Genomic DNA, 11,674 nt, shown 5'->3' on the forward strand with positions numbered 1-11,674 from the left:
GAACCCACGAACCGCGAGATCATGACCTAAGCGAAAGTCGGACGCTTAACCGACTAAGCCACCCAGGCGCCCCTTTGAGCATCCAAATCTTGATCTCAGCTCAGGTCTTGATCTTGGGGTCGTGAGTCCAAGCCCTGCATTGTGCTCCACACTAGGCATGGAGCCCACAATGGGGCACCTGGGTGACTCAGTTAAGCATCTGACTCCAGCTCAGGTCATGATCTCACAGTTCATTAGTTCATGTCCCGAGTCGAGCTCTGTGCTGACAGCTCAAAGCCTGGAGCCTGATTCTTCTGATTCTATGTCTCCCTCTCTCTTTTTGTCCCTCTCCTGATCACACTCTGTGTGTCTCTCTCTCAAATAAATAAACATTTAAAATATATTAAAAAATTAAATATATATATTTAATATATATATCGCAAAACACACAAGAAATCAGGCACCATGAACAGGAGCCAGAAGAAAACAGAGATCAAAATTTGCCCCCAAAAGACTCCAATATTGAAACACTAACCACAGAACATAAAATAAATATATGTAGTATGTTTAGGGGTGCCTGGGTGGCTTAGTCGGTTAAGCGTCCGACTTTCACTTAGGTCATGATCTCGCGTTTCGTGGGTTCGAGCCCTGCGTCGGGCTCTGAGCTGACTGCCAGCTCAGAGCCTGGAGCCAATTTCAGAGTCTGTATCTCCCTCTCTCTCTGACCCTCCCCTGCTCCCGCTGTGTCTCTCTCTCCCCTAGAAATAAATAAAAAATATTAAAATATATATATATGTAATATGTTTAATGATAAAGTGACCTGATAGACTATAAGAGCAAGAGACTATAAAAATACCAAGTATATCTGAAGAACTGAATATAGACATGAAATAAAACATAAATTAAAATAAAATACAATAATTAAGCATTTAAACTCAAATGAGTTTAACTACAAAAAAGAGACAGTTGCAGAGACAATTAGTGAACTATAGAAGCAGTTACCCAGAATGTAGTACAGAAAGACAGACAGATGGAAAATCTGGAAAAGAGGTCAAGAGACAGGGAAGAAAGAATGAAAAGCTCTTAACACGCAGAATTCCAGAAAGAAAAGAAAGGAGGTGAAAAGAAGTGATAATAAAGCCAAGGGAATATTTACAGAAACAACGGATGAGAATTCTCCAAAATTGAGGAGATGGGCCAACTGGTGGCTCAGGTGGTTAAGCAACCTGCCTCTTAGTTTCGGCTCAGGTCATGATCTCATGGTTTTGTGGGGTAGAACCCCATGCTGGGCTCTGTGCTGACAGCTCAGAGCCTGCTTGGGATTCTCTTTCCTTCTTTCTCTGCCCCTCCCCTGCTCTCTGTCTCTCAAAATAAATAAATAAACTTAAAACAAAAAACTGAGGAGAAACACCAATCCACAGATTCAAAGCAACCGAATGAACTCCAACTAATGAATCCCAAACAGGTTAGATACAAATAAATCCAATTCTAGAGACATAATAATGAAACTGTGGAAAAACAAAGACAAAGACAAGATCTTAAAAGCTGTAGAACAAAAAGAGGAATTAGTATAAAGGAGTAAAAATTTAACAGCTGATTTCTCAAAAACAAAAATAAACAAAAAAGAAAGCAGATAATAAATGAGCAGAGAGGGGCGCCCGGGTGGCTTAGTCGGTTGAGCGTCCGACTTTCGCTCAGGTCATGATCTCGCGGTTCGTGGGTTCGAGCCCCGCGTCGGGCTCTGTGCTGACTGCCAGCTCAGAGCCTGGAGCCTGTTTCAGTCTGTGACTCCCTCTCTCTCTGACCCTCCCCTGCTCACGCTGTCTCTCTCTCTCCTAGAAATAAAACATTAAAAAAAAAAATTATAAAAAAAAAAATAAATGAGCAGAGAGAAAACTCAACCCACCAAAATTATCTTCCAAGAACAAGTACAAAATAAGGAAAAATAAAACCTAAGAGAATTTGCCATGAAAAGGTAAGAAAATGTTTAAAGATGAGTTTCAGACATAAGGAAAATTGAACAAATCAGTAGTAAAATGAGTGGCTAAATAGAAATATATATTTACTGCATAAAATAATAATGATGGTGATTTGTGAAACCAAAAAGAGAAAACCTGACAGAGATGAATAAACTCTGAAGGGGTGATCAGAATTAGGTATTTTGAGGTCCTTATTCATTCAAGAGAAGGAAAAATTGCTGAAGACTTTATACTAATGAATCCAATATGTGTGTGAATATATCCAAGGTAACCACTGAAATAGCAGGAATAGAATAGATTCCAGAGTTACATACCAATTAGGGAAAAATATGAAATGAGTGAAAACTTACTTCAATCAATTATGATTAGAAAAAGAAACAGAAAAGATGGGAAAATAGCATAAAATGAGATTGTAGAAATAACAAATACATTAGTAATTTCAATACTTCTGGATGAATTCAATGTTCCAATTAAGAAAGATCATCTGATCAGAATTTTAAATCTCTATGTGCTATTTATAAAAGACAAATCCAAAGCAAAAGGACACTAGGTTGATAATAGCAGAATGAAAAAAGATATGCCATGCAAATATTAACCAAATAAAAGCTAATTGATATAAAATGGAATATGTAAAGAGCATTATTAGAGGGGTTCCTGAATGTCTCGGTCAATTGAGTGTACAACTCTTGGTTTCAGGTCAGGTCATGATCTCACAGTTCTTGAGTCTGAGCCCCACGTGGGCCTGATAGCACGGAGCCTGCTTGGGATTCTCACTCTCCCTCTCTCTCTACCCCTCTCCCACTCATGCTCTCTGAGTCTCTCTCTCTCAAAAAATAAGTAAATGAACTTAAAAAAAATTTAAAGAGCATTATTAGAGATAAAAAAAATCACATATCAATACAAAAATCCCCCAAAGATATAATATCTCTGAACTTGTTTGCATTTAATAATAGCTTCAAAATATATAAAGCAGATATTAACAGAATTACAATAAGAAATTAATAAACTCACAGCCTTGGAGAGATATTTTAACATACTTTTTTCAGTAATTGAGAGAACAAGCAGACAAAAACCTCCATAAGAAAAAAGGAAATAGAAAACTACAGAATACACATTCTTCTGACGCCCCTACACTTTTATGCAATTGACTACATGATAGAGAAGACATCTCAACATATTTCATAGGATTGATGTCATAAACCCCCTGTTATGGGACTCAATGTAAATAAGCTAAAAATTAATAACTAACGGATATTTATCTTTAAAATCCATGTTTGAAAATTATAGACTTTTAAATATTTAAATAAAAATATAGACTTAAAAATTATTCATTAAAAGATAGGAAATCACAATGAAATTTATATACAATGATACAACAATATACATACTTTGAGGTGTGGCCAAAACAGTTCTTAGAAAAAGTGTACAGCCTAAAGTCATATATTAGAAAAGACAGAATTTTAAAAATAAAATTAACAATAGGAACCAAAAGAGGAGATTTCATAGCTCCAAAGCTTCCAGTATACAGATAATAAGAGTATATAATGAATAACTTTATATGTATTTATTATTTGGGGGTTATGGAGAGCACACGTAGGAGAGAGACAGAGGGAGGGGGCTGAGGGTCTGAAGCGGGCTCTGTAGTGAGAGGCTGACAGCTTGAACTCAGGAACCACGAGATCACGACCTGAGCAGAAGTCAGACACTCGGAGCTACTCAGGCGCCCCTCTATCAATAAATTTTAAAATATAGACGAAATGTATAAATTCCTAGAGAAAGATCTCACCAAAGTGGCACAAGGAGGAATAGAAAAACTGAATGACTCAAGAACCATTTAAAATGGCATCAGTAGTTTAAACTCTTATGACAAAGAATACTCCTGCCAAATTTTACCAATGAGATTTATGAAAACCATTCAAGGAGCAAATTTCAGGTTTCTACACAATATGCCTCAGTTTGGAAATGGAGGGAGAAAGTGGTGGCTGGCTGGCTTCGTTGGAGGAGCACACAACTCTTGATCTCGGAGTCGTGAGTTGGAGCCCCATGTTAGATGCAGAGATCACTTAAATAAATAAAAGTTAAAAAAAAAAAAATGAGGGTAGAAAGCTTCCCCCGTTCGTTATGAGGCCAGTATAACCTTTATATCCAAACCTGCAAGGATGATACAAGAAAGGAAAATTACAAACCAATCTTACTCAAGAATAAAAATCTGAAATACAATGGTAGCAAATCACATCCAGCAACATATAAAAACTGATCTGTCATGACTAAGATGGGTTTATTTAAGAAACATAAATTTGGTTTAATGATAGAAGGTAGTTATAGGGATACTTGGCTGGCTTGGTCGGTTAAGTGCCTGACTCTTGATTTTGGCTCAATTCATGATCTTACGGTTCATGGGATCAAGCCCTAAGGCTAGCTCTGCAGAACCTGCTTTGGATTCTGCCTCTCCTTTCTCTCTGCCCCTCTCTCCCAAAAAATAAACATTTAAAAATACACATTATTTTAAAAAGAAAATAAAATTATATGTGGGAGCCCGACAGTGACCACAAGAAAGCGTGGTTAGGGACGCGGGGATGTGCCTGCACACGGGGCTCCCTGCCTGGGCAAAGCATGCCTGCAAACAGGATGCTCTGCCAGGAGGCCTGCACACAATATCCAAGGCTAATGGTCCCCTCGCAAACGAGGGAACATGCCCTCCTTAGAAGTAAGGAGGAGGCTGGAATTGTGAGCAGGCCTCTCAGGAAACATGTTGTGGTCGCTTCCTCCCTTTGCTCCCCGCTGTCCTTGGAATGTGTTTGGCTACTTGCCCTTGTTTTGTAAAAGAATGCATTTTGTAAATTTCGGTTTGTATCCAGTTACCGGGGTATAAAATAAACCGCAAGAGGGGCTTGCATAGAATTGTTCCTCCGGGAGTTGTGTCTGTGTCTGTCCTTTGTGTGTGTCCTGTCTTTGTGTCATTTCGTTCGCAACATTATATAATTCATTAACAGATAAAAGAAAAAATTCAACAATCTCTTAATATATGCAGAAAAAGGATTTTAAAAATAGCAATTCATGATTTTAAATGAAAACTCAGAAAACAGAATAAAGAGAACTTCTTTATTTCTAATTTCTGATTAAGGTTTCTTTAAAAAAAAAAAAAACCTACAGTAAATATCACATTTAATGGTGTAGCATTTGAAAGTATTTCTTTTAAGATTAGAAACAAAACAGGAGTGCCCACTGACACTGCTATTTAACAAGGTACTAACAAAACACAAGAGGTCCTTGCCAGACCAATAGGCAAGAAAAATAAACAAAATATGTATTATGAAAGAAAAAGGAAAACTTTGATTTGCAGATTGAAATAATTGGCTCTAAAGAAAACCCAAAAGATTCTAAATTAGTATAAATAATAAGAGAGTTTAGCAAAGTTTCTGAATATAAAATCAACACAAAACTCAATCACAAAAAGGAAGGAAATCTTGTCACATGCTATAATATGAATGAACCTTAAAGACATTATGTTAAGTGAAATAAGGCAGTCACCAAAAAGTACAATACTGTATGACTCCACTTACATGAGATATCTGAAGCAGTCAAATTCATAGAAACAGAAAGTAGCATGCTGGAGCCAGGGACCAGGTGAGGGGTAGAAAATGAGGAGTTTTTGTTTACTGGATGTGGAATTTCAGTTCTGCAGGATGAAAGAGATCTGGAGATCTGTTGCCCAACAATGTGAACACACTTAACACTGTAAAACTGTACACTTAAAATAGTTAAAATGGTAAGTTTTGTTATATTTTGTACAAAATTTAAAATATTTAAGTATGTAAAACTCAATTACATTTCTATACCAATAACAAAAAAAAATTTTTTTAACCATGCCATTTGCAACACTGTCAACAAATTGTACAATTAAGTGTGTATTAGTGAGAATGATCACATGCTATTCAAAGACGTTAAAGACCTAAACAAATAGAGAGGTAAACCATGTTCATGGATTGGAAGATTCAACATTCTCCACAAGCTGATCCACAGAATCTATGTGATGTCAAACAAAACCCCAACAAGTTGTTCTGTGGGACTTAACAAGATCACTCTAAAGTGTATATTTTAAAGTAGAGGGGAAGAGACAGGGAGAGGAGAGGGGGGAAAAAAATAATAACAAAGTAGAGGACCAAGAACACCAGAGCCTGTAGTGTGTTGCAAACCAACCCAGTAATGTATCATGTGCAAAAGAGAGTGACCCGTGGCATCACATGCTCCTGAACGCTGTCCAGTTGACTGGACCACTGTGAGGCCATTTGTGTCATCTGCAGGGAAGACCATCAGGGATGACACAATTGCACATGGCAGATTTTTAATGGAATAGAAGATTGAGAACTGTTTCCTTTGGGAAAATAAAGACAGAAGGAATAGAATCCATAAAGAAAGAAATAATTAAAATTAGAAGGCCAAGAAGAGCAGAGATATCCCTGACAATGAAGAGCAAGGTGGAAGATTCGCCTTACCAATATCAAGTTTTACTATTGAAATATAAAATTTTTTTTAAAAGATGGAGTGGCATTAGCAAAAAAAAAAAAGTAGATCAATCAATGGAACAGAAAAGAGAGCTCAGAAACAAACTCTCCTACATGTACTATACAATGGGCATTACAGGGTGGTGAACAGATGGAATTTTTAATACATTTTTCTGAAACAGAAGATGAAAACATTAGTAGCAAAATATACTTTTTAAACATTTCTCTTGTTTAATGTTTGTTTTGGGCATGTGCAATCCCTCTCTCTCTCTGTCTCTCTCTGTCTCTCTGTCTCTGTCTCTCTCTCTCTCTCTCTCTCTCTCTCTCACACACACACACACACACACACACAAGAGAGCAGGGATAGGCACATAGAGAAAGCGAGAGAGAGAACCCCAAGCAGGCTCCCGACTTGGGACTTGATCCCATGAATCTTGAGATCATGACCTGAGCGGAAATCAAGAGTCAGATGCTCAACTGACTGAGCCACCCAGGTGCCCTAGTAGCAAAACTTACTAAAGAAAGAAGAAATAATAAACACAACGACCAGATGGTGGTTCCACTGGAAGGGAAGGAGATGAGATGGGGAAGGCTATCCAGTGGGTTGAAAAGTGAAGGTAACTTTTTTTTTTCCTAATGTTTTATTTACTTCGGAGAGAGAGACACACTGAGCAGGGGAGGGTCAGAGAGAGAAGGACACAGAATCTGAAACAGGCTCCAGGCTCTGAGCTAGCTGTCAGCACAGAGCCCGACGCAGGCCTCGAACCCACAAACTGTAAGATCATGACCTGAGCCAAAGTCGGACGCTTAACCGACTGAGACACCCAGGTGCCCCAGTAATGTTCATTTCTTAAATTCGTGATTCTTATTTCTTAGATGTGTCCATAAATCATTTTGTATACTCAATATGTAATTAAAAGATGTAAAAGAAAAAGATGAAACAGAAATGGCCAAACTATGTCATGATAAGATGCACACTAGGGACTGCCCAGCTCGGATTGCACACCGAGGTAGAGGCTCTTAATTCCCTGTAACTTAGTCTTTTCACTGATTAAACGGGGCTAACAATACATACTACACACAAATCTTTTGAGGATCACAAAAGACAATGAATATGAAAGTGTCTTATAAAAATAAAAGTGCTACACAAATGTCAAGCAGCGTTATTTGTAACAATTTCAGATTTGCTTGGCAGAGAACAGAGCTACATCCTGTGACTCAGTTCTACACTCTCTTTTTTGTAAAGCCGTCCCAGCTTACAAAATGGGCTGCGCTGCTGTTTCAGCTTCCGGGTGTCAGGATGACTTGAGGGGGGGCGGGGACTTCCAGGGAGGAAAGAGCCTCAGACAGGGGACTGGGGTCAGAGCCGTTCCCACCGTCCCACCCGCAGGTGAACTGGACTTCCCAGATCAGCCTCAGCAAAGGGACAGAGTATGAGGAAGCCCCCGGCTCACATCTGACCTTCTCCCTCTCCTCTAAGCCCAGACCCCTACTCCACAGAGTGAGCACACAGGGCTTACTTCAACTGTACATCAATTAAAGGCAAACACGATAAAATGACCAGTCCATGCACCTCTCCACCCCTAATTCCATATTTTGATGTCTGCACCCACCAGATTCCTTTAGAAAGGCTGCTTCCTCCTACCACCACCCCCAAAATTTTTTTTTAAAAATGTTTACTTATTTTTGAGAGAGACAGGCAGAGCATGAGCAGAGAAAGATGAAGACACAGAATCTGAAGCAGGCTTCAGGCTCTGAGCTGTCAGCACAGAGCCCAATGCAGGGCTGGAAACCACGAACCATGAGATCATGACCAGAGCTGAGGCACTTAACTGACTGAGCCACCCAGGAGCCCCTAAAGACCTTTAAAATCATACCCTCAGGTGCCTAGCTGGTTCAGTGGGTAAAGCCTGAGATTCCTAATCTCAGGGCTGTGAGTTCAAGCCCCACATTGGGGGTAGAGATTACTTACAAATGAAATCTTAAAATATATATATATATATATATAAACACACACACACACACACTCTCAAAGCAAACAAAAAGTTTTGCTATTTATTTGGGGTTTGTTTTATTTTTTAAATCCGCGTTCCCATTCTCTCCATTACTGTAGAGAAGCAGACGCCGGGGGACGTATGCCCGTTTACTTAGCAGGTGGCCTGTGCACCCTCCAGCCACCAGGGCTCCCCAGAAATGCGGGGCTGAGCCTGGCCTGAGCAGCTCCTCCCCACGCTGGGGGCCTCACCCGCTGAGACAGCTCCGCCGCCCTCTTTGCACCGAGTCTTCCCGCCTCCGAAAAAGAGGAAGAGGAGGTGCGGGTTCAAATTCTATTCGTCGCCTTTCTTTCACGGACTACGCAGGTTTGTCTTGGGCAAAGTTGAAGGGCTCTATGTGGGAATCAGTTGCTGGAGCCAAAAGGCCCCCCGCTGACATTCCCAGCGCGGCCGAGTCCCGTCTCCGTCCTCCGGAGAAGGCGCCCTGCGGCCCAGAGCTGCGGGCCCCGCCCCGCGCCCTGCCCAGGGCTCCCCGCGGCCCCCTGGCCCGCAGCAGCCTGCTCTCTGCCCACACGGGGGCGCAGGCTCCGCGCCCCACGTCGCCGGCCGCTGGCCGCGAGAAGGCGCTTTTCCAGAGGGAGCCGATCTGTTCAAGCAAGGCGCGGACGCGGCGGCGCCCACCCGGCGCTGGGAGCTCGGGGGGGCCCGGGATCGCCCCCCGCCCCCGGCAGGGGACGACGGAAGAGGGGCTGCTAGCCCTTTCCGGACGGGTCCGCCGCCCCGCGGAGAAGGAAGACGCGCTACCAAGTCGGGCCCCCAGGGAAGGCAGGGGAACGTGGTCTCCGCCTGGGGTGCCCGCAACAGAGGCGCGTGCCTGGCTCTGACTAGCCCAGGAGAGGCAAGAGCAGTGACAGACAGCTCACCCCTACCCCACCCCTGAACTCACAGATGCGAACAACGGACTCAGTCGCTCAGCTAGCCGCCCTCCCTGACGGGGGCTGAGAGCCAGGCCGGGCTCCGTGAAATAACGGTGGCTGCGTGAGTCATTCTGCTGAGGCTGCAGGGGTGGGCCCGCTCAGTACTCACTGAAAGGCTTGAAGCTGCAGGTGGCCCCAGCCCCAGGGACCCCCGCCCTGCCCCCTTCGTGAGCACCCCTGGTTCTCATGTCTCTGCGGGTGCATGCTCCTCAGATCACCACCCCCAACGCAAAAGACCCTGTACCCAAATACATACAAGGACAGACTCCTAAAGTAGGCCCCCCAGCTCCAGCTGGGCCATGGGCAGCTGCTGTGGACTCAGCCATACAGCGTCCTCCGGGGCCTCAGAACACTCTCCAGCCAAGCTCTGGGCCGGCCGGGCCCTCTCCCTCTGCTCCACCTCACTGCGGTGACGAGGTGGACCGGCCCGACCCCATGGCCCTTCTCCTCTCAGCACACTCCGGAGCAAAACAGGTCTCTGCCGCCGGGGACCGGACCAGGCTACCTCTGCCCGCCTCTGGACCTAGCACAGCCCGGCTCGGGCACCATTCCCTTCCGCACTCCCATCCCAGAACCGCCTCTACTGGGCACCACTTGAGTCTTCCTTAAGATGCCTTCGTCCTGAGTGAGACCCTTTTCTAACTGACGTAAAGGCACCTTATGAGCTAGTGAGCCAGTAGCAGCCTTGTGAGGGTGGTCCCAGGCACGGGACATCTGAGCCACTCCCAGGGGTGACCGTGAGCAAACTCTATGATGGCTGATGCGGCACCGACAGAGAAGGAAGCAAGGACACAGAGGCCGACTTGACCAAGGAAGATATTTATTGAACAGTTACCCACCACTGCACTTAGACAGGCCCGACAGAGGGTGTCTCCCCCTTCCTGATTTATTTTCAGCCCTTGAGGGCATCATTGTAGATCAAGGCGAAGGCCGCCAGGAAGGTGACATATTCCTGGAAGTTCACCTCCTGGTCCTTGTTCCGGTCAAGGTCGACCATCAGCTTTGCAATCTCAGCATCCTGCAGCTTCTAACACGTTAGAACGGGAAATCCAGACTCAATGGCGATGAGACCCCCGGTTCTCTCCCTTCGCCCCTCCCTCATACAAGTGGCTCCTGCTGGCTTGTCCACCCTGGGCTCACTTGGTGTTACTTCTCTCCTGCACCTCACGCAGGGGGCACCAGGCCAGTCTCCCCCAGCCCCGCCAGGGGAGGGGGGATGACCCATGGTCCCAGTGTCACATGTGACTTGGGCTCCAGGACGCGGACGCCTGAGTCCCACGCACCTCCCCTTCTCCTAACCCTGCTTCTAAAGGGGAGGGAGGAGGGCCCTGGGGGAGACCCACTCACCGGGCCAATGGTGAGCTCTTTCTGGATCAGCTCCTTCAGCTCCTTCTTGCTCAGGGTGTTCTTGTCGCCATCCCTGCCCGAGTACTTGTGGAAGATGGCCACAAGGAGGCCGATGGCCTGGTCCAGGGGGCACGCCATGGCTGGGCGCTGGGCTCGGAGCTGGGGGCCGAGAGGGTGGTCAGGTCCTTCCCACCACCCACATACCCCAGAGCTGGGTCCCCGCCATCCTGCCTCAGACCGCTGTGCCCCAACCTCCCTGGAGTCAGGGGTCCGCCTAGGGCTCGAGGGCGGGGGAGGCGGACCTCAGTCCCGGGGGAGAGGTGGTCAAGGGGCAAACGGGACCCCAGCTGAGAGCCGTCCTCCGGGGGCTCCAGGAGTTGGGGACTATGGGGAGGGGGTGCTGCACACCCGCGGCGCTGGCGCTCCCGGGGCGCACCCTCCCGCAGCCCGGGGCGCACGCGGGGGAGCTGCCCGCCGGCCCGGCGGACTCACCCCAGGGCGGGCGGCCCCGCGAGGACTCACCGCGCGGCTGGGAGAGCGTCGAGGGACCTGCGGGGCGGCGTCCAGCGCGCCTTTTAGCGGCTGGGGAGCGGAGGCCGGGCCGGCCAGAGCCCACCCTCCGGGCCCCGGGCCCCAACCCCGCCCCGCCCTCCGCCCCGCCCCCAGGTCCGTCCCGCCTCCACCCCACCTTGCCCTCCCACCGAGGTCCGCTGGGCGTCGGGCGTCTACACCACACACCTGGTGGGGGGGGTGTCCCCCAGCCTCCCGCGCCTCCTGCCCGGGGCTGTTCCGGGTTCTGGGGCCGGAAGAGCCGGTGGAAGAACGGGGATCTTGGGGAAGGCCGCCGCCAGCCAGGGACAACGAGCCCCCCGGGGCAGGGGGCGGGGGTCCCC

At 46.2% G+C, this 11,674-nt stretch overlaps 1 protein-coding gene across 2 annotated transcripts; it reads right to left on the reverse strand.

The window, feature by feature from the left end:
• Positions 1–10,239: 10,239 nt before the first annotated feature.
• S100A6 (S100 calcium binding protein A6) lies at positions 10,240–11,407 on the reverse strand. 2 transcript variants are annotated; one of them, XM_039218952.1, is made up of 3 exons: positions 11,304–11,407; positions 10,782–10,940; positions 10,240–10,461 (listed from the first exon to the last, which is right to left on the reverse strand). In XM_039218952.1, the coding sequence occupies exons 2-3, from the start codon at positions 10,917–10,919 to the stop codon at positions 10,327–10,329; spliced, it is 273 nt and encodes a 90-aa protein (XP_039074883.1). In that variant the 5' UTR covers positions 10,920–10,940; positions 11,304–11,407; the 3' UTR covers positions 10,240–10,326. The 2 variants fall into 2 exon arrangements, with proteins under 2 accessions (XP_039074883.1, XP_039074884.1); XM_039218953.1 differs by having other exon boundaries at positions 11,274–11,367.
• Between the last annotated feature and the right edge of the window lie 267 nt (positions 11,408–11,674).

Source organism: Hyaena hyaena, unplaced genomic scaffold (genome assembly GCF_003009895.1).
Source record: "Hyaena hyaena isolate Hyena2069 unplaced genomic scaffold, ASM300989v1 scaffold_783, whole genome shotgun sequence".
Taxonomy (NCBI): Eukaryota; Metazoa; Chordata; class Mammalia; order Carnivora; family Hyaenidae; genus Hyaena; species Hyaena hyaena.